The sequence below is a fragment of the Scyliorhinus torazame genome, chromosome 21, assembly GCF_047496885.1.
Source record: "Scyliorhinus torazame isolate Kashiwa2021f chromosome 21, sScyTor2.1, whole genome shotgun sequence".
Taxonomy (NCBI): Eukaryota; Metazoa; Chordata; class Chondrichthyes; order Carcharhiniformes; family Scyliorhinidae; genus Scyliorhinus; species Scyliorhinus torazame.
The window spans coordinates 34766843-34790691 of NC_092727.1; the positions used below are offsets into that span (position 1 = coordinate 34766843).

At 44.1% G+C, this 23849-nt stretch overlaps 1 protein-coding gene and 1 long non-coding RNA gene across 2 annotated transcripts in view; one reads left to right on the forward strand and one right to left on the reverse strand.

Moving 5' to 3' along the window:
• Nucleotides 1–799, reverse strand: part of glb1l2 (galactosidase beta 1 like 2) — a 66090-nt gene extending 65291 nt beyond the window's left edge. The window contains exon 1 of the mRNA XM_072486685.1: nt 568–799. Within this exon, the coding sequence (XP_072342786.1) occupies nt 568–692 (125 nt within the window). The 5' untranslated portion in view covers nt 693–799. The remainder of the gene's footprint in view (nt 1–567) is intronic.
• A 295-nt stretch (nt 800–1094) lies between these two features.
• LOC140397970 (uncharacterized) overlaps nt 1095–23849 on the forward strand; it is a 44479-nt gene continuing 21724 nt past the window's right edge. The window contains exon 1 of the long non-coding RNA XR_011937362.1: nt 1095–1193. This is a non-coding gene — a long non-coding RNA (uncharacterized lncRNA). The remainder of the gene's footprint in view (nt 1194–23849) is intronic.

Consider the following 23849-nt stretch of genomic DNA (forward strand, 5'->3'; position numbering starts at 1 on the left):
ATTTGGAGCAGGAAGACATCTGCAACAACATCTGTCGATCACTGCAGTGCGTTTTTGCCTGGCTATGTTGACATGCGTAAACTTTGCCACAAAAAGCACTACTTTAAGTGTAGTTCTGAAGAAGGGTCAATGGACCCAAAACTTTTAACTGTGTTTCTCTCTCCACAGATGCTGCCAGACCTGCTGATTTTATCCAGCATTTTCTGTTTTTATTTCAACGATTCCCAGCATCTGCAGTATCTTGCTTTTAAGGGGGAAGACCACCAACCTCTAGAAACATCCGTGTTGCTATGTGGTAGTGTTCCTGGCCCCAATTCCAAACCTCAAGGGTCAAGACTCAAAATATATGTGAGGGATAAAAACATCTCGGCAAATCTTCCAGTTGCAGGACACATTGCCAAGAGGTGGCAGCCGTAAACTGCAAAAGAAACCGTTGACACTGCTGGCAGAAGAGCGCAGGAGTTGTCCTGGCCAATTGACGCCCCTCAGGGGAACCCCATCTAAGAAGGATTAGATGGTCATTAACTTATTTCATTGCACTCCCCCCCGGCCCGGCCAGGCCAGTACCTGAGTCTGTACACAATCAGAGCCACCACAATCAGAAGCAGGAAGCCAATTCTCCGCACATGCTCCCTCCTCAGTGCGATAATCTGCATGGACTTCGATCCTTTCTCTGCGAGCAGCTTGAGCATTGCCGCTGGCAGCCAGCCGTCCGGTAGTTTCTCCTCCCGGTCCCTGTCGCTTTCCTCACTCGGTGTCTCTGTCTCTCTCCTCCGTCAGCCGAGATGCCCCCCGCGCACGCGCACGCGCACGCTCCCCATTGGCCGGCACGCGCCCCTTATCTTCCCTTCCCATTGGCTCCGTCCCCATTGGCTGGCCGCTCTCCAGTCCTACCATTGGGTTGCCCTCCCCTTGTACCGGCGTCCCATTGGCTGGCCGTTGCTTCGCATCTCCATTGGTTGGTCCTCCCTCAATGCCCTGTCGCCATTGCCTGGTGGATTGCTGCCCCCCCCCCCCGGAAAGATGCGCCGCCAACGCCATTGGTCCGCGCTGCCCCCTCCCCCAGGGGCTTCTGATTGGAGGTTCGAAAGGTCAATCAACAGCCGAGCGAGCTGTGATCGGTTATTACAGGCCATGACGTGCAGATGCGGGCGTTGGACTGCGTCTTACAACACCAGGTTAAAGTCCAACAGGTTTGTTTCAAATCACTAGCGTTCAGAGCGCTGCTCCTTCCTCATGCGAATGATATATATATATATTAGACAAAGTCAAAGATGCAAGACAATACTTTGAATGCAAGCATTTGTGCCGGTGGGGGGAGGTCTCGGCTGACGGTCTCACCTGCTTCATTCTGGATCACAAACGCCATATCCCGTTCGTATGAGGGCATCTTTCAGTGTCTGTAGATGTCTGTTACACGTCAGAGCAGATCCTGTGTATACGGAGGGCTTGTCCATAGGGGATGGCTTCTTTAATGTGTTTAGGGTGGAAGCTGGAGAAGTGGAGAATCGTGAGGTTATCCTTGGGCTTGCGGTAAAGCGAAGTGTTGATGGCGATGAGTGTGTCCAAGAATGCAACTGATTCTGGAGTGTAGTCCATGGTGAGTCTGATTGTGGGATGGAACCTATTGATGTCATTGTGTAGTCGTTTCAGTGATTCTCCGCCGTGGGTCCAAAGGAAAAATATGTCATCGATGTATCTGGTGTATAACGTCGGTTGAAGGTCCTGTGCGGTGCGGAGGTCTTGTTCAAACTTGTGCATGAAGATGTTGGCATATTGAGATGCGAATTTGGTCTCCGTGGCTGTGCCTGGATGAAGAACTCGTTGTCGAAGGTGAAGACATTGTGATCCAGAATGAAGCAGATGAGTTGCAGAATTGTGTCTGGAGATTGGCAGTTGTCGGTGTTGAGTACTGAGGATGTTGCAGCAATGCCGTCGTCATGGTAGATGCTGGTGTAGAGTGCTGAGATGTCCATTGTGACGAGGAATGTTCCTGGTTCAACTGGTCGATGGGTGCTGGGTTTCTGTAAGAAGTCTGTCGTATCGTGACAGAAGCTGGGCGTTCCTTGTACGATGGGTTTCAAGATGCCCTTGATGTAGCCAGAGAGGTTCTCACACAGGGTTCCATTGCCTGATACGATAGGCTGGCCTGGTGTGTTGGCCTTGTGTATTTTTGGGACGCAGTAGAGATCTCCAACACTGGGAGTACGTGGGATGAGAGCACACAGGGTGCTCTGAAGGTCTGGATCGAAGGTCTTGATCGGTCTGTTGAGTTGGCGGGTTATTACAGGGAGGGAGCTTTTTCAGAGAGCTCTCAGGATATTGAGGGGAGAAAGAAAGAGGTAGAGAGGAATGGGTGCAGGGAGGAGTGAGTATGAGGGAGAGGGTTCTAGAGTAGGAAAGTGTGAGGAATGAGTGAGTAAAGGAGAGGGTTACGGAGGAGGAATGTGAGAGCGAGGGAGTGTGAGGACAGAGTGAGTGGAGAGGGTTCCAGAGGAGGCATGTGGGAGTGAGGGGAGAGTGAATCGAGAGGGTTATAGAAGAGGAATGTGGGAGTGAGGGAATGTGAGGAAAGAGAAAGTATCAAGAGTGAGAATGTGGTGGGGCAGATGGCGCATTCATTGATTGATTGATTTATTGTCACATGTCCCGAAGTGCAATGAAAAGTATTTTTCTGCAGCCAAGGGAACGTACATAGTAGAAAAAAAGAATAATCGACAAATAATGATTGGTTACAGTGCGGAACAAGGGCCAAATAAAGCAAATACATGAGGAAGAGCAGCACAGGGCTTTGTGTATAGTGTTCTTACAGGGAACAAATTGGATTGGATTGGATTTGTTTATTGTAACATGTACCGAGGTACAGTGAAAAGTATTTTTCTGCGAGCAGCTCAATAGATCATTAAGTACATGAGAAGAAAAGGGAATAAAAGAAAATACATAATAGGGCAACACAATGTATACAATGTAACTACATAAGCACTGGCATTGGATGAAGCATACAGGGTGTAGTGTTAATGAGGTCAGTCCATAAGAGGGTAATTTATGAGTCTGGCGACAGTGGGGAAGAAGCTGTTTTTGAGTCTGTTCGTGCATGTTCTCAGACTTCTGTATCTCCTGCCCGATGGAAGAAGTTGGAAGAGTGAGTAAGCTGGGTGAGAGGGATCTTTGATTATGCTGCCCGCTTTCCCCAGGCAGCGGGAGGTGTAGATGGAGTCAATGGATGGGAGGCAGGTTTGTGTGATGGACTGGGCGGTGTACACGACTCTCTGAAGTTTCTTGCGGTCCTGGGCTGAGCAGTTGCCATACCAGGCTGTGATGCAGCCTGATAGGATGCTTTCTATGGTGCATCTGTAAAAGTTGGTAAGGGTTAATGTGGACATGCCAAATTTCCTTAGTTTCCTGAGGAAGTATAGGCGCTGTTGTGCTTTCTTGGTGGTAGCGTACCTCAGATCAGTCTGAGGGAGAGTCGTTGAGGAGGCGAGTAGCTGTGGGGAAGAAGCTGTTCTTGTGTCTGGATGTGCGGGTCTTCAGACTTCTGTACATCTGTAGATTCTGCCTGATGGAAGGGTCTGGAAGAAGTCAAAGCCTGGGTGGGAGGGGTCTCTGATAATCCTGTCTGCCTTCCTGAGGCAACGGGAGGTGTAGACAGAATCAATGTGAGGGTGGCAAGCTTGTGTGATGCGTTGGGCTGAGTTCACCACACTGCAGTTTCTTGCGATCTTGGGCCGAGCAGTTGCCATACCAGGCTGTGATGCAGCCGGATAGGATGCTCTCTATGGCACATCTGTAGAGGTTTGTGAGAGTCGATGCAGATAAACCAAATTTATTTTGCTTCGTAAGAATTAGAGATGTTGTTGGGCTTTCTTGACTGTTGCATCAACATAAGTGGACCAGGACAGACTGTTGCTGATGGTGACCCCCAGGAACGTAAAGCTATCGACCATCCCCACTTCAGAGCCATTGATCATTGATGTAGACCACGGGGGGGGTGGGGGGGGGGGGGGGTGCGGTCGTGGTCGTGCTACGCTTTCAGATGTCGATGATCAGTTCCTTGGTCTTGCTGACATTTAGAGAGAGGTTGTTTTCGACACACCATGCAACCAAGTCATCTATCTCCCTTCTGTAGTCTGATTCGTCATTGTTTGAGGTACGACTCACTACAGTCGTATCATCCACAAACTTATAGATCAAATTGGAGTTAAATCTTGCCACACAGTCGTGTGTGTATAGTGAGTATAGTAGAGGACTGAGCACACAACCTTGTGGGGCCCTGTGTGTTGAGGACTATTGTGGGAGAGGTGTTGTTACCTATCGTGACAGATTGCGGTCTGTTGGTGAGGAAGTCAAAGATCCAGCTGCACAGGGAGGGTCCAAGTCCAAGATTGCAGAGTTTGGTTATTAGCCTAGTCGGGATAATGATGTTGAAGGCGGAGCTGTAGTCTATGAACAGCAGTCTGACGTAGGTGTTCTTGTTATCGAGGCGTTCGAGTGTTGATTGTAGGGCCAGAGAGATAGCATCTGCTGTGGACCGGTTGAGGCGATAGGCGAACTGCAATGGATCGAGGCCATCTGGGAGGCTGATGTTGATCCCTCTCATGACTAGCTGCTCGGAGCACTTCATGATAACAGGCGTCAGGGCCACCGGTCGGTAGTCGTTGAGGCACTGTACCTTGTTCTTCTTTGGTGCTGGTATTATGGTGGTCTTCTTGAAGGAGGTGGAAACCTCGGAGCGGAGAAGTGAGATGTTGAAATATCTGTGAATACACTCGCCAGCTGGTCTGCGCAGGCTCTGAGTGCTCGCCCGGGGACTCGGTCGGGGCTCGCCGCTTTCCACGGGTTCACTTTCAAGAAGGCAGCTCCTACCATTGAGGCTGTAATAGTGGGTATGAGTGTGTCCAGGACTGTTGGGGCGGATGGCACTGATGTATTGGCTGACTGTTTAAAGCGAGCATAGAACTTGTTCCGAACATCGGGGAGGGATGCTCCAGCCCCAGATATTCCGCCTGGATGAAGGAGTGAGGAAGAGAGGGTGGATGTGGGGTGGTGAACCGATGGACTTTCTGGGACATACCCTCTTCTTGCCTATTCTTTCATTCTGTTAAAAGAGTCAATGAGGTGTCTCTGCCTGACCGGGTATGTGATGTGCCAGGATGCCACCAGTAGCCAGATGGTAATCCCCATTCAATATGCAGAGCTGCCCCTTTAAGAGAGCAATATGCACAAGCATAATTGCAGGTCATACCCCTTGTCACGCAAGACACCCCTGCTTTTTGTGGCAGCCATAAAAAGGCATGTTTTACAGGTAGTGTCCTGTATATTGTTTAGTAATTTGTCGCTGGCAGCAAAATGTACCAATTACATTTCTATCACTTTATATTGTATCACATTTCCATAGCAACTTAAATGTAATGAAAAAGTGGAGGAAAGCAGCCAAGTGAAAAGCATTGGAATTCTTCACACAGCCACAGATACTGAAGCATTCTCAAAATCCATTTATTTGGGCACTTTTTGGAATCTATAGATATGTCAGGAATAAACGAATGATCTATAGATATGTCAGGAATAAACAAATGACTAGGGTAAGAGTAGGGCCAGTCAAGGACAGTTGTGGGAAGTAGTGCGTGGAGTCCGAGGAGATAGGAGAGGTGCTAAATGAATATTTTCTGTCAGTATTCACACAGGAAAAAGACAATGTTGTCGAGGAGAATACTGAGATTCAGGCTACTAGACTAGAAGGGCTTGAGGTCCATAAGGAGGAGGTGTTAGCAATTCTGGAAAGTGTGAAAATAGATCAGTCCCCTGGGCCGGATGGGATTTATCCTAGGATTCTCTGGGAAGATAGGGAGGAGATTGCTGAGCCTTTGGCTTTGATCTTTAAGTCATCTTTGTCTACAGGAATAGTGCCAGAAGACTGGAGGATAGCAAATGTTGTCCCCTTGTTCAAGAAGAGGAGTAGAGACAACCCAGGTAACTATAGACCAGTGAGCCTTACGTCTGTTGTGGGCAAAGTCTTGGAAAGGTTTATAAGAGACAGGATGTATAATCATCTGGAAAGGATTAATTTGATTAGAGATAGTCAACACGGTTTTGTGAAGGGTAGGTCGTGCCTCACAAACCTTATTGAGTTCTTTGAGAAGGTGACCAAACAGGTGGATGAGGATAAAGCAGTTGATGTGGTGTATATGGATTTCAGTAAAGCATTTGATAAGGTTTCCCACGGTAGGCTACTGCAGAAAATATGGAGGCATGGGATTCAGGGTGATTTAGCAGTTTGGATCAGAAATTGGCTAGCTGGAAGAAGACAAAGGGTGGTGGTTGATGGGAAATGTTCAGACTGGAGTCCAGTTACTAGTGGTGTACCACAAGGTTCTGTTTTGGGGCCACTGCTGTTTGACATTTTTATAAATGACCTGGAGGAGGGCGTAGAAGGATGGGTGAGTAAATTTGCACATGACACTAAAGTCGGTGGAGTTGTGGACAGTGCGGAAGGAGCGCTGGGCTGAGAGGTGGCAAATGGAGTTTAATGCAGAAAAGTGTGAGGTGATTCATTTTGGAAGGAATAACAGGAAGTCAGAGTACTGGGCTAATGATAAGATTCTTGTCAGTGTGGATGAGCAGAGAGATCTCGGTGTTCATGTACAGAGATCCCTGAAAGTTGCCACCCAGATTGAGAGGGTTGATAAGAAGGCGTACGTTGTGTTAGCTTTTATTGGTAGAGGGATTAAGTTTCGGAGCTATAAAGTCATGTTGCAGCTGTACAAAACTCTGGTGCGGCCGCATTTGGGGCATTGCGTGCAATTCTGGTTGCCGTATTATAGGAAGGATGTGGAATTGTAAGGGGAATAGACAGGCGTTTCTGCGGACGCAAACGAGAATCCAGGTTGGTATGTTGCCTCCCTGGTGCAAGGGTCAAGGATGTCTCGGAGCGACTGCAGGGCATTCTGGAGAGGGAGGGTGAACAGCCAGCTGTCGTGGTGCATATAGGCACCAACGATATAGGTAAAAAACGGGATGAGGTCCTACAAGCTGAATTTAGGGAGTTAGGAGTTAAACTAGAAAGTAGGACCTCAAAGGTAGTAATCTCAGGATTGCTACCAGTGCCACGTGATAGTCAGAGTAGGAATGACAGGATAGCTAGGATGAATACGTGGCTTGAGAGATGGTGCAAGAGGGAGGGTTTCAAATTCCTGGGACATTGGGACCGATTCTGGGGGAGGTGGGACCTGTACAAATCGGACGGTCTGCATCTGGGTGGGACCGGAACCAATGTTCTCGGGGGGGTGTTTGCTAGTGCAGTTGGGGAGGGTTTAAACTAATGTGCCAGGGGGATGGGAACCGATGTAGGAAGTCAGTGGGGACAGAAACAAAAGGCAGGAAGGGAGAGTGTGTAAAGCATGACCAGAGAAAGCAGGGCAGAGAGCAAGGAAGGTCTACATTAAACTGCATTTATTTCAATGCAAGGGGCCTGACGGGCAAAGCGGATGAACTCAGGGCATGGACGGGCACATGGGACTGGGATATTATAGCTATGACTGAAACATGGCTAAGGGAGGGGCAGGACTGGCAGCTCAATGTTCCGGGGTACAGATGCTATAGAAAGGATAGAACAGGAGGTAAGAGAGGAGGGGGAGTGGCGTTTTTGATTAGGGAGAACATCACGGCAGTACTTAGAGGGGTTATATCCGAGGGTTCGCCCACTGAGTCTATATGGGTGGAACTGAAAAATAAGAAGGGAGAGATCACCTTGGTAGGACTGTACTACAGGCCCCCAAATAGTCAGTGGGAAATTGAGGAGCAAATATGTAAGGAGATTACAGATAGCTGCAAGAATAATAGGGTGGTAGTAGTAGGGGACTTTAACTTTCCCAACATTGACTGGGACAGCCATAGCATTAGGGGCTTGGATGGAGGGAAATTTGTTGAGTGTATTCAGGAGGAATTTCTCATTCAGTATGTGGATGGACCGACTAGAGAGGGGGCAAAACTTGACCTCGTCTTGGGAAATAAGGAAGGGCAAGTGACAGAAGTGCTAGTGAGGGATCACTTTGGGACAAGTGACCATAATTCCATTAGTTTTAAGATAGCTATGGAGAATGATAGGTCTGGCCCAAGAGTTAAAATTCTTAATTGGGGCAAGGCCAATTTTGATGGTATCAGACAGGAACTTGCAGAGGTAGATTGGGGGAGACTATTGGCAGGCAAAGGGACGGCTGGTAAATGGGAGGCTTTTAAAAATGTGTTAACCAAGGTGCAGGGTAAGCACATTCCCTTTAGAGTGAAGGGCAAGGCTGGTAGAAGTAGGGAACCCTGGATGACTCGAGATATTGAGACTCTGGTCAAAAAGAAGAAGGAGGCATATGACGTACATAAGCAACTGGGATCAAGTAGATCCCTTGAAGAGTATAGAGATTGTCGAAATAGAGTTAAGAGGGAAATCAGGAGGGCAAAAAGGGGACATGAAATTGCTTTGGCAAATAATGCAAGGGAGAATCCAAAGAGATTCTACAGATACATAAAGGGGAAAAGAGTAACTCGGGACAGAGTCGGGCCTCTTAAGGATCAACAAGGACATCTATGTGCAGAGCCACAAGAGTTGGGTGAGATCCTGAATGAATATTTCTCATCGGTATTCACGGTGGAGAAAGGCATGGATGTTAGGAAACTAAGGGAAATAAATAGTGATGTCTTGAGAAGTGTGCATATTACAGAGGAGGAGGTGCTGGAAGTCTTAAAGCGCATCAAGGTAGATAAATCCCCGGGACCTGATGAAATGTATCCCAGGATGTTGTGGGAGGCTAGGGAGGAAATTGCGGGTCCCCTAACCGAGATATTTGAATCATCGGCAGCCACAGGTGAGGTGCCTGAAGATTGGAGAGTGGCGAATGTTGTGCCCTTGTTTAAGAAGGGCAGCAGGGAAAAGCCTGGGAACTACAGACCGGTGAGCCTAACGTCTGTAGTAGGTAAGTTGCTAGAAGGTATTCTGAGAGACAGGATCTACAAGCATTTAGAGAGGCAAGGACTGATTCGGGGCAGTCAGCATGGCTTTGTGCGTGGAAAATCATGTCTCACAAATTTGATTGAGTTTTTTGAGGGAGTGACCAAGAATGTAGATGAGGGCAGTGCAGTATACGTTGTCTACATGGACTTTAGCAAAGCCTTTGACAAGGTACCGCATGGTAGGTTGTTGCAGAAGGTTAAAGCTCACGGAATCCAGGGTGAGGTTGCCAATTGGATTCAAAATTGGCTGGACGACAGAAGGCAGAGGGTGGTTGTAGAGGGTTGTTTTTCAAACTGGAGGCCTGTGACCAGTGGTGTGCCTCAGGGATCGGTGCTGGGTCCACTGTTATTTGTGATTTATATTAATGATTTGGATGAGAATTTAGGAGGCATGGTTAGTAAGTTTGCAGATGACACCAAGATTGGAGGCACAGTGGATGGTGAAGAAGGTTATCTAGGATTGCAACGGGATCTTGATCAATTAGGCCAGTGGGCCGACGAATGGCAAATGGAGTTTAATTTAGATAAATGTGAGGTGATGCATTTTGGCAGATCGAATCAGGCCAGGACCTACTCAGTTAATGGTATGGCGTTGGGGAGAGTTATAGAACAAAGAGATCTAGGAGTACAGGTTCATAGCTCCTTGAAGGTGGAGTCGCAGGTGGACAGGGTGGTGAAGAAGGCATTCGGCATGCTTGGTTTCATTGGTTAGAACATTGAATACAGGAGTTGGGACGTCTTGTTGACGTTGTACAAGACATTGGTACGGCCACACTTGGAATACTGTGTGCAGTTCTGGTCACCCTATTATAGAAAGGATATTATTAAACTAGAAAGAGTGCAGAAAAGATTTACTAGGATGTTGCCGGGACTTGATGGTTTGAGTTATAAGGAGAGGCTGGATAGACTGGGACTTTTTTCCCTGGAGCGTAGGAGGCTTAGGGGTGATCTTATGGAGGTCTATAAAATAATGAGGGGCATAGATAAGGTAGATAGTCAACATCTTTTCCCAAAGGTAGGGGAGTCTAAAACTAGAGGGCATAGGTTTAAGGTGAGAGGGGAGAGATTCAGAAGGGCCCAGAGGGGCAATTTCTTCACTCAGAGGGTAGTGAGTGTCTGGAATGGGCTGCCAGAGGTAGTAGTAGAGGCGGGTACAATTGTGTCTTTCAAAAAGCATTTAGATAGTTACATGGGTAAGATGGGTATAGAGGGTTATGGGCCAAGTGCGGGCAACTGGGACTAGCTTAATGGTAAAAACTGGGCGGCATGGACTGGTTGGGCCGAAGGGCCTGTTTCCATGCTGTAAACTTCTATGATTCTATGGAAGCATTGGAAAGGGTGCAGAGGAGATTTGCCAGAATGTTGCCTGGTATGGAGGGAAGATCTTATGAGGAACGGCTGAGGGACTTGAGGCTGTTTTCGTTAGAGAGAAGAAGGTTAAGAGGTGACTTAATTGAGGCATACAAGATGATCAGAGGATTGGATAGGGTGGACAGTGAGAGCCTTTTTCCTCGGATGGTGATGTCTAGCACGAGTGGACATAGCTTTAAATTGAGGGGAGATATATATAGGACAGATGTCAGAGGTAGATTCTTTACTCAGAGAGTAGTAAGGGCGTGGAATGCCCTGCCTGCAACAGTGGTGGACTCGCCAACACTAAGGGCATTCAAATGGTCATTGGATAGACATATGGACGATAAGGGAATAGTGTAGATGGGCTTTAGAGTGGTTTCACAGGTCGGCGCAACATCGAGGGTCGAAGGGCCTTTACTGCGCTGTAATGTTCTGTGTTCTACTCAGACAAATTTGTCTCACATTTGCCTAAATAACAGCGATTGCAAATGAAAAATAGACCTTTGGCTTTAAAGCTCTTTGGAATGTCATGAGGGTGTGATGGTATGTTTTGTAAATGCAAGCTCTTTCTTACTCTTTGACTATTTTATAATCTTTGGCAAAAGCAAGGATGTGAGTTAGCTTTTGTGGTTTCAGTGCACACTGCTGTCTTCCCAGTAATGTCACCACTTACACCAATGTGCAAAGGATATGAAACTCTTCTTCGTGAGTATAACAGAGGTAGTGGAAATGCCGCTAAAATTATTTCTTCCCAAATGATAACTTCTTGTTTCTTCCCAAGTTTGCAGAGTTTGGTTATTAGTCTAGTCGGGATAATGATGTTGAAGGCGGAGCAGTAGTCTATGGACAGCAGTCTGACGTAGATGTCCTTGTTGGTACGGGGGGAAACGTTAGAAAATGTGAGGCCTCTGTGAAGTCTCCTGGATCTTTTACACTGTTAAAACTGCTGTGTAAATGCAATTTATTACAGAACACAACTGAGAGTCTACTTTAGAATGGAGGTAGAACTTTTGAATACATTTGAATAATTAATTTGTGTAATTGTGCATCGAGCTTTGGGAGAGCAATGAAGAATCTGGCAGACTACAGTCCCAGTCTCTGGGTGGCACATGACTGAACCTGTTGTACTTTAATTTGTCCAATGAGCAAACCCGTACAACAGCAGTGACAGCCATTTTGGAGCACTGTTAGTTCTCATGCTGGTATTAATTGATGAGAAGAACGCTACAGACATCTCAACACCTGTGAATTGATTGCAAGACGTCTTCTGTCAGAGGAGTGAATGAGACAGGAAATGAAGCGGAGCTGGTAAAATACTGTTTGCAAGTAAGGGCTGCTTCTGATTGAAGGAAAAGCCAGGCAAGATGAAACTGGAGATTACACTCATCCTGTGAGACAGGGAAGCTAGCTTATATGATACAGAGGGTTGTACGTATATACAGGGTGATTGGTCCAACCAGTGCATGCCAGTGTTCAATCTCCATTCAAGCCTCTTCCTGTCTTTCCTCATCCAAATCTATCATTATAACTATATGTTCTCTGATATGCTTGTCTGGTTTCCCCTTGTCTGGTTTCCCCTTAACTGCTATTCACTTCAATCACTTCCTGTGGTTCCGAGTTCCCCACTCTCATCATTCTTTGGATAAAGACGTTTCTTGTGGATTTCCTATTGGATTTTTTGATGACAGTTTTATAGTGTTGGTTTTTATATGCTCTTTGATATGGGCCAGGGTTTAGAAAACCCCAAAGTGTATCACGGAGTTCACCTGACCCACAACTTTTAGTAGATTGGGGTATGGGGAGCACACGGCCCACTCTACAGGTGTGGTATGGCAGAAATGGAAAAGTATGTTTTTAAGCAAAACAATGTTTATTCTATGAATTCAAGTTAACCTTTTTAAAACAAACAGTGAACATCTTAGCAACCATTAATTCAAAGATAACCCCCAAAGAATACAACACTAAGTAATCCTTTAAGCTTTCCTTTTAACATCCATAAGACTAAAACACCTTTTACCAGAAGCACATCTGGTTCAAGTCACTACTGTTATTAGTTTTAAATCACCAGGATTTATTTACAATCTTTAGATTACAGAGAGAGACTCTAATACACCTTCTGGCTGTGACTGCAGCTATCCAGCTCTGAAAACGAAACTAAAACACATCCTGCATCAAACAGCCTAAAGCGAAAGTAAAAAGCTGACCGACAGCCCAGCTCCACCCACTCTCTGACATCACTGCAGTAATAAACACCCATTTCTTAAAGGTCCTCTCACTAAAAATATTTATATACATACCCATTTATAAACACCCATTTCTTAAGATACTCTCACATGACACCTCCCCCCAAGAAAGAACAAATAAACCATCAACTTCAAGATGGTTTCATTTTTCACCTTTTCGCCATCCGTTAAAAAATGCACGCAGTAAATATACTTTATCGTTTAAAAAAACAACAACACATGCAAACAGGTATAATAATATAGTCCATTTTTTTTTGTTCTTCCTCCAACTGAAATCCTTCTCGATTGACAGTCTCTTTGAACAAGAAGGTCTCTGCACGATCCGTCCATTTCTCTACGCCTCGGCATTTTACTTTAAAGTCAGATACTTTAGTTCCATCTGATCACACTCTTGTAATTCTCCAACACAGGAGCATTGGTTATCACAGCTTTCAGGCAGTCAAAAAAAGTCCACTGTCGATTGAAGTTTTCGACGTTTCTTCAGCAAGTTCATCAGTGGAGCAATCACGCAACAAAGCTTTTGCACAAATGTTCGATCAAATCCACTCATGCCAAGAAATCGCATTATTTCCCTTTGTCTCGAGGGTATTGAAAACTCCTTAATAACTGTTGGTTTCACATCCCGTGTGACCATTCGACCCTGTCCAATTGTATGGCCAAGGAAAGTGACTTGGGCTTTTCCAAATTCACTTTTGACTAGGTTTATCACCAACCCACCTCTTGAAGTCGATCAAATAACCCCATCAGATGTTTTAAATGTTCTTTCCATGTCTGGCTGAAAATTATCAGATCGGCGATATACACCGCACATTTGGGTAATCCTGAAACAACTTTGTTAGTTAACCGTTGACATGTGGCTGGGGCGTTTTCATGCCAAATGGCATAACTTTGAATTGGTATATACCATCTGGAGTCACAAAAGCCAAAATCTCCTTCGCCCTTTCGGATAAAGGTACCTGCCAGTAACCTTTATAATTCAGTTTGGAAATAAAAGCTGATTGTCCCACTTTCTCAATGCAATCCTCCAAACCTGGGATAGGATAAGAGTCCATTCTTGTAACTGCATTCTATAGTCCACACACAACCGTCTGGTTTGGGTACCAGGTGAGCTCCATTGGCTGCAACCCACTTCAATTATGCCTTTTTTAAGCATACTCTCAATCTCTTTGTTAACCTGAACCAATTTTAATGGGTTAAGTCTGTATGGATGTTGTTTGATTGGAACAGCATTTCCCACATCTACGGCATTTCCCACATCTACATCATGCATAGCCATTTTAGTACTTCCCAATTTATCTCTACAAACTTGCCCATGTGATATCAATAACTCTTTCAGGTCAGTTTGTTTTTCCTCTGGAAGGTAACTCAACAATTTATCCCAATTTTTAAGAACATCCTCGTTTTCCAATTTAATTTGAGGTATATCAAATTCACAGTCATCTGGATTTGGTTCGTCACTTTGAGATAGAATCATTAAAACCTCAGTTTTCTCTCCTTCCCTTTCAAAGTACCTTTTAAGCATATTCACATGACACACTCGGTGAGTCTTCCTTCTATCTGGTGTTTTAATCACATTTTGTGCAACTTTTAAATGTTGTCTGGCCAATTCTATTCAATCGTTCCCTAAAATTTGACACGTAATCCAATAATATAATTTCCGATTTTTCACTCACCAATTTTTCCTTAATCAATTTAAGTGGTCCTCTTACCTCATGACCAAAAATTAGTTCAAAAGGACTGAATTTGGTTGACCCATTAGGTGCATCCTTAATTGCAAACAGTACAAATGGGATTCCTTTGTCCCAATCCTCTGGATAATCTTGACAATAAGCCCTCAACATTGTCTTTAATGTCTGATGCCATCTTTCTAACGCTCCCTGTGATTCTGGGTGGTACGCAGTTGATTTAAATTGTTTTATTCCTAAGCTATCCATAACTTCTTTGAATAACCTTGAAGTAAAATTTGATCTAGGGGCTTTTCACAGTAACTTAATTTGAAGCCTACTTGTGACAATAAGCGTTTTTCGTTTTTCATTTCATGACTGGAATGGCCTCTGGAAACCTAGTAGACATATCCGTTATAGTCAAAAGATATTGATTCCCACTTTTCGTTTTAGGAAGCGGTCCTACGCAATCAATTAGGACCCTTGTAAAAGGTTCCTCAAATGCTGGAATGGGTATTAAGGGTGCTGGTTTTATCACTGCTTGCGGTTTCCCAATCACTTGACATGTGTGACATGATTGACACAATTGAACTACATCTTTATGTAGTCCAGGCCAAGAAAAATGTGTTTGGATTTTAGCTTGAGTTTTCCTTATTCCCAAATGACCTCTCATTGGTACCTCATGTGCAACTCGTAACACCTGCTTTCTATACCCGACCGGCAATACTACTTAATGAACTTCTGCCCACTTTTCATCTGCCTGCATATGTAAAGGTCTTAATTTTCTCATCAAGACATTACTTTTACGGTAATAACACTCTGGTATACACGCAGATTCCTCTTCCATGTATGCTTTCTGATACATCTGTTTTATTTCTGCATCTTTTTGTTGTTGTAACTCCGCCAATTTTCCTGAACACTAAATATCCGCTTCATCCTTCACCTGTTCTTGTTCTTTTTCAACCATCTGATCAAAAATCGTTTCTGATAATTGCACTTCAACTTCCTCTTCACTCTTTGATTTCTCCTCTTGTCTTAACCTGTGACTTTGCGACCTTGTTCCTACACAATCCAGAAAACCCCCAGGATATTCGACCTTCAACACTTCTGATTTTCCACTGTCTTATCAACCACAGTAGGCATCACTCCCACCTGCGATCCAGCTATATCATTACCCAAGATAAACTTTCTCTATTACTCCCACTACTACTTCACCATTCTTCACTGGACTTTCCAACCTTACCTTATATAATTGAACACTACTCCTCTCACCCTGAATTCCATATATTACCACCTTTTCTGGCAACATTCTTCCCAAACTACATAACTCCTCATTTCTTACCATTAAAGATTGACTAGCTCCCGTAGCTCTTAAAATTGTGACTTCTTTACCTGCTCCTCCTGATACACATGAGTAAACTTTATCCACCCAAGTAAATTCTTCAAAGAGATCTGGCACCTTCTTATCAATCTTGGTCAGGCTGTACAATCTTTGCACCTCCTTCGCTTCACTTGGGCTTTCCTTTACCACTTTAACAAACCCTACTGTCTTATCCTGTTTTACCACATCAGCCTTCCCACTGCTTTTCTTCACCCACCAACATTGTGACTTTGCATGGCCTAGTTTATTACAGTGAAAACATTTGAAATTTTTCATTGCTTTTCCAACCTCATGGATGTCTTTTTTAAGCTGAGGTACACTCTCCTTATTATCTCCCATCAGATCACCTTTACCTTTACAACTAGAGTATTTCTCATGTCCCCAGTTTCTATCCCTCACAGGCTGAAACTGATGTCGGTAACCAAGCTTTGATTTGTGAACTAATTCATAATCATCTGCCATTTCTGTTGCTAATCTCGCAGTTTTAACCCTCTGCTCTTCCACATGAATTCTCACTACATCAGGAATTGAATTTTTAAACTCCTCCAAAAGTATAATTTCTCTGAGAGCTTCATACGTTTGGTCTATTTTCAAAGCCCTTATCCACCTATCAAAATTACTCTGTTTGAGCCTTTCAAACTCCATGTATGTTTGACCAAATTCTTTCCTTAAATTTCTAAATCTTTGTCTGTCGGCTTCAGGCACTAGTTCATATGCACCTCAGATGGATTTTTTCACCTACTCATACGACCCAGATACCTCCTCCGGTAGTGATGCAAACACTTCACTCACCCCACCTATCAGCTTTGTTTGAATCAGTAATAGCCACATGTCCTGTGGCCATTTCATTTGTTTAGCTACCTTCTCAAATGAAATGAAAAAGGCTTCTACCGCCTTCTCGTCAAACCTTGGCAATGCTTGGACATATTTAAATAGATTCCCACCAAGCCTTCGACTTTGATGTTCTTTCTCACTATCCTCATCACTATCATCCAACTGTACAGTTCCCTTTATGTCTGCCAATTTTAACTGACTGTCATGATTCATGGCCATTTTCTGAAGTTCAGACTCTCGCTCTTTATCTTTTTCCCTGATCTGTATCTCCCTTTCTCTTTCTTTTTGTCCTGCTAGGGCTATTCTTTCTGTTTTCCTTTCTTCTCTCTCTTTTACCTCTCTCTCTCTCTCTCTTTCTTTTTCCTCTCTCTCTCTTTCGTATTCAAGCTGCTTTAATTCTTTCTCATGTTACATTTGTTTAATTTGTAACTGCATTTTTGCCATTTCCAATAAGTCAAACTGTATCTCGGCACCTTTAAATGCTTAGCCACCGCCATAATTACTTCATCTTTTCGCATTTTGTCAGGTAATGTTAACTGCAATGTTTTTGCCAAATCTAACAGTCTGCTTTTAGTCTCTGTCCGTAAGGTACTGCATGTGACCGTCTCCACCCCCAAAAAACTCAGGCTCTGAAAGAGCCATTGTTTACAACACACTCCCTACTTAAACTAAAATACCACACCTCACAAGCACCCACAATATGCTCACCCCTCACTGTCTTTAAGTTCACTAAGCCGATCCAATAGATAGACCTTTCTCCCGGGCGAGCCCCCAATTTGTTATGAGCCAGGGTTTAGAGAACCCCAAAGTGTATCATGGAGTTCACCTGACCCACAACTTTTAATAGATTGTGCTATGGGGAGCACACGACCCACTCTACAGGTGTGGTACGGCAGAAATGGAGAAGTATTTTTTTAAGCAAAACAATGTTTATTCTATGAATTCAAGTTAACCTTTTTAAAACAAACAGTGAATATCTTAGCAACCATTAATTCAAATACAACCCCAAAGAATACAACACTAAGTAATCCTTTAAGCTTTCCTTTTAACATCCATAAGACTAAAACACCTTTTACCAGAAGCACATCTGGTTAAAGTCACTACTGTTATTAGTTTTAAATCACCAGGATCGATTTACAATCTTTAGATTACAGAGAGAGACTCTAATACACCTTCTGGCTGTGACTGCAGCTATCCAGCTCTGAAAACGAAACTATAACACACCCTGCAGCAAACAGCCTAAAACGAAAGTGAAAGGTTGACCGACAGCCCAGTTCCACCCACTCTCTGACATCACTGCAGTAATAAACACCCATTTCTTAAAGGTACTCTCACTACAGATATTTATATACATACCCATTTATAAACACCCATTACTTAAAGGTACTCTCACATGACATCTCTACAAGTGGAAGCATTCTCTCTGTATCGACTCTATCAAAATCTTGCAGTGTCTGCCTTTGTTGATTCAACTGAAATTAAGAAGCTGCTTGGCTTATAAGTGGCAAGTTACATTCATGCCATAAGTGCAAGGCAGTGACCATCTCCAACAACAGAGAATTTAACTGCCGCCCCTTGACATTCAATGACCTTACCATTGCTGAATCCCGAATTATCAACATTCTGGGGGTTACATTCACCAGGAGCTTAACTGGTCTAGCCATATAAATACTGTGCCTAGAAGAACAGGTCAGAGGCTGAGAATCCTGTAACTCATCTCCCTGCTTCCCAAAGCCTGTCCACTATCTACAAGGCACAAGTCAGGAGTGTGATTGACTACCCCCCACTTGCCTTGATGTGTGCAGCTCTGACAACACTCAAGAAGCTCAACATCATCCAGGACAAAGCAGCCCACTTGATTGGCACTTCATCCACTTCTTTCACCACCAACACACAGTAGCAGCCGTGTGCACCATCTACAAGATGCACTGCAAGATTCACCAGGTCTCCTGAGACAACCCCTTCCAAACTAATGATTACTATCTTCTAGAACAGTGGTTCTCAAACAGTGTGCCCAGAAGACCCTCCCAAGTGTGCCATGAATAAAGATTCAAAATGCATGTCATCAAACTAAAACAAACCTTCATCTTCAGCTCTGTGGTTGGCATCTCCAAAGACCCGACGAATCTTGGGCCACCTGTGTGCATGCTGGCTCGGAAAGAACCACATGCCTAGAGTAGATTTTTTATATTTGTCAGGCCGATGCATACAACGAAAGAGACTTGGAATTTTTGATGAGGCTGATTTTAACATCGATTTGATTGATGAAGTCCCTCTCCAGACCCCCCCCCCCCCCCCTCTCCTCCCCATAGATCAATTCCATTCATTTTCAAGAGGCAACAAAGTGGTGTCCATTCACCCTGCGGCAGACACAAACAAATGTTCAAATAATTGTTTTCAGGAAGGAATTTGAATCTGCTGGTTGAAAACCAGATCAGAATCACAGGGACCAAGATCAGTCTTAGTAAAGTGAGAATACAGTGTGCTGAATAGGGGTTTTTGGTTTAATGGATTTTGTTTTTGAATTGGACCAGTTAAGGGGGAATTCATCAAGTGTTATACATAGATTGTTGTAGCTGGGTGTTGTCTTTACGTTTGCAATTGATTTAAAAAAAAAAAAAAAATATTGCTGTGTGTTTATCTATATATTTTAAGTAAGTTCTTAGAATAAAGCTTGTTTGATTAAGGTGTCTGGGATGTCTGATGAATCCCACTGAAGGAAAGACTCTTGTGCTCATCCTCGCCAAATTCAACATAAAGGTTGTAGGTCAGGTGGACTTCATAATATACTTTGGCATTTCTAAGCCCTGGCCCAGAACAACCTACAGATTTACCCTTTAAATTATTATTATTGCTGACCAGCAAGATAAAGTACCCAGCCCTGAGACATCATATGAAATGATATCGGAGTAGTGACATCATACGAAATGATATCGGAGTAGTGTATCAGGCCTGAAGAGATTTAAAGCCAAGCTCTAAATGCCGCAGAGCCTCATCAGCACTGTAACCACTGGAGTAAATCTTTATGCATGTGGATCATTCCAGTTGGGTACTGGCAACATGTGTATTTCAGTACCTTCATGAATAACATCAGCCAGTACCGGATTTGAACCCGCGCTGCTGGCCTTGCTTTGCATCACAAACCAGCTGACTAGCCAAATATGCAAAACCAGTTATTCAAGAAGGCCTACCTTCTCAAACTTGCCCCTCACCTGACGTGTGGTGATCCTCAGGTTAAATCACCACCCATCAGCTCTGTCCCTCATGGGGGAAAGAAGCCTATGGTCACGTGAGACTACAGCAACTTTACCTATTTCAGTAACAAACGCCTGAAAGACTTTTGAGGTGGATACAATTGGAGAAGGTTAATCTCTGCCGTTCAAGTAAAAGATTATAAAAGTAAATAATGTTTAATGTTTAACATTTTTTGATTTACTTTCATATGAAAAGGTTTTTTTTAAAACACTTTACAAAGGTTACTGCCAAAGTGTTATTTGAACATTAGAAACAGTGAATGCTTAAATATAGTAGAACTATTACTCAAATGAACAAAAAATCTGAAATGGAACAGTGCAAACTTAATTAATGGCATAAATATTCAGAAAACAAAACAATAAATATCAAGTTAAATGGAACATTATATCGTGTTCAGTCAATATAGTAGTAAAAATAAATACGAGACACAACACTAACCAATGAAAAAACAGAAAAATCACCTTCATGATGTCACGATAAGGAGATATTAGAAATATGGGTTCAGAAATGGGGTCCAAAAATGAAGCAGACCGTTTAATGGTTTAAACAGAATGGAAAACTGCAAGCAGCAGAGGCTGCTATACCTAGCTGAGTCACAGGCTCCCATTAAACTCATTAGGAAGTGCATAATATGATAATGTGATACAGCAAAGATCCATTGTTCTTCTGGAAATTCCTGCAGGACCAAACATCCTCCCATTAACAGAGTCCGAGGACCTAATGGTCTAGAAATGAAAATCTAATTACATATGAATGGCATAGCTCCAGCCTTTTGTGTAGCAGGGGAATGGACTATCAGCCAAATAATGAGATTAGATTCAGGTTTGACCACCTCAAGGGAGTAGCTTTGTTTGAAGGGCTGGGCAAGCTTCGAGTGAGAGAGAGATCCTTTTTGGGGACAAACAGAGAAGCAGGTGGGCAGCCAGTGAATGAGGTCATGACAAAGACCCACAGAAGGAAGTCATGAAAATGCTGTTGTAAAACAGTTACAGAGAAGCATGTAGAGGGCGACTAGTCTGGTCAGGAAACCTGCAAGCAAAAAGATACATGCAGCCATCGAACAGATCATTGGAAAAGCCAGACAGAGAAAGCTTTGACAAAGGATTCTGAAAGAGGTGTCCCCCACAGAAGGAAGATTGTTTCCCAAGTCAAAGAGCTGCCTTTGCCTGGATGTGTAAGTGGAATGAGAGCTGAGTTTAAGGCCATGTGTTGTTTAATGGGAATTTGTGTTAAAGTTAAACTGTATATAATCTGTTAGTGTTAGAACTGTGAAGTTTGACAGTTAAATATGGAGCTTTCTTTTCTTTTAATAAAGTTTTGTTTACAAAATAACAACGCCCAATTTCTTGTATTATCACTCCCGGAACAAATTTATCTTTTCTGCACAGTCTTAAAATTTAAAAATGTTACACGTCTCGTTCAATATCTTCATCTTCTGACCAGGCTTCCGAATCAAATTGGGGCACATCCGGAAGCTAATGAGGTAGAGGAGGAGGAAGAGAGATCTCCCCCATAACCTTGACATGACATTTCCTGTGCCAGAGGCATGCCCGGCAGCAGATAGCTCTGCACTGGGCTGCTGCTGGCCAGAAGTTGCAACGACTGCAATTTGAGCCAGGATCTGTCTCATTTAATTCTGGGTTTTATTTGTTCTTTGCTGATGCAGGTAAAGCACCTCATTACTGCTTTGAAGCAGATGCTGGCAAAGACCCTTCTTGATATTGTGCACACTTTGAAACAAATCAATTAAACTCTGCTGTAGCAGGTTCGCAACATCCAGGTGCCTCTCTCAATCTTCATCATGATATAACTGCTCAAGGAATGGCGGGTCATTTGCATCATCGGCATTTTGTAAACCATCAACATAGGCCAGATGTTGCCCACCTGCTCATTGTGATGCAGGCTTCTACTTCCAAAGCCACAGGTTCCTCAACTCCCGACAGCTTTGAGTGCCTTCCATCCACTGCAGCCATAACATCAAAGTCTTTCCCTTCCTCACAAACCATGAGGTTTAACCTTCAGACAGAGATCTCAGCACCACCATGACAAGCCTTAAACTCAGAGATCCCGCCGTCCTGTCCCATTGTTTGTCACTCCTGTTCCTTCTCCACCACCACTACCGTACCTCCTTATTGTGAAGCATTTAGAATACCTACAGTGCAAAGGAGGCCATTCGGCCCATTAAGCCTGCACAGATCCTCCAAAAGAGCACTCCACCTAGATCCACTCCCCACCCTATCCCCGTAACCCTTCCTAACATTTGGAAATTATGGGCCAATTTAGCATGACCGGCACATCTTTGGACTGTGAGAGGAAACCGGAGCACCCTGAGGAAACCCACACAGACACGTGGAGAATGTGTAAATTCCACACAGACAATCATCAAGGTCAGAATTGAACCCGGGTCTCTGGTGCTGTGAGGCAGCACCACCAATTACGGTACCACCATGCCTCCACATCACCCCGTTCAGGAATTTTGGATTCTACCCACAACACATCTCCACCACCATCCAATGTGTCCATGGACATCTGTGGATCTGCCAAGGTAAAACCTTCTCGATTGCATTTTGTCACATAAATTAACTCTTGATGGATAAAGCATTCAGCCGATGACGTTACCTTCACTTATCCCATTATTGAATCCATCATTGGTATATCGTGGAGTTGGAAATACCAAAATTCTGCCTCATTAACCCCTCGCATAAATGGCAAAGTCAGAACTGTAGAACCTGAATGGAAGAGACAACAGGAACGCATGGTGGGGTAGAAATGAACAAAAGGTTTATTATGGTATACACAAAATAATGAAACTGATCCCTTTCCCCAAAAGGCTACCCTCCTTGACAAAGAATCATAGAATTTACAGTGCAGAAGGAGGCCATTCGGCCCAACGAGTCTGCACCGGCCCTTGGAAAGAGCACCCCACTTCAAGCCCACACTTCCAACCCATCCCAATAACCCCACCTAACCTTTGTCTATTTTTGGACACTAAGGGCAATTTAACATGGCCAACCCACCTAACCTGCACATCGTTGGCCTGCGGGAGGAAACCGGAGCACCCGGAGGAAAACCACACAGACACCGGGAGAACGTGCAGACCCCGCACGGACAGTGACCCAAGCCGGGAATCGAACTTGGCACCCTGGAGCTGTGAAGTAACTGTGCTAACCATTGTACTACCGCGCACCCAGGTCAAGGTTTTATACTGAACAGTTTCCCCTTATTAGGGGAAACCTCACGCCAATTACTGGGGGAGTTCATACTCAGCTGTGTAAGTGGGGAATTGTATGGAGCACAGTTCTTGGCCGCCTAAGGGTTTGTAACAAGAACCATCTTCAAGGCAGTTGCATTTTTAAGGCCGCTCATAAAATTAATAAACAAAAAACAACATCTCATGACATTTCTGTGCACAAGTCTTGGTGAAGAGCTGAAGGAAATTAGTATTGGTAAATTCTTTGAGGAAATTAATGGGATTGAAGGCAGATAAATCTCCAGGCCTGATAATCTTCATCACAGGATACTTAAGGAAGTGGCCCTAGAAATAGTAGATCCATTGTTGGTCATTTTCCAAAATTCTTTGGACTCTAGAATGGTTCCTGCAGATTGGAGGGTAGCCAATGTAAACCCACTATTCAAAAAGGGAGGTAGCGAGAAAACAGAGAACTATAGACCTGTGAGCTTATTGTCAATAGTAGGTACGTTTCTAGAGTCCAGTATCAAGCATTTCATAGCACAGCATTTAGAAAGCAGTGGTATAATCTGGCAAAGTCAGCGTGGATTTACAAAAGGGAAATCATGCTTGACAAATCTACTGGAATTCTTTAAAGATGTAACTATTAGAGTTTACCAGGGAGAACCTGTGGATGTGCTTTATTTAGAGTTTCGGAAGGCTTTCGAAAAGCTCTCACATAGCAGATTATTATGTAAAGTTAAAGTGCATGGGATTGCGGATACTGTCTTGGATGAATAGGAAGCTGGTTAGGATGGCAGCACGATGGTGCAGTGGTTAGCACTGCTGTCTCATGGCGCTAAGGACACGGGTTTGATCCCGGCCCCAGGTCACTGCCTCGTGTCTTTGGGATCCTTAAGGGGGAGGGGGGAGAAGCCCCAAGTCATGGT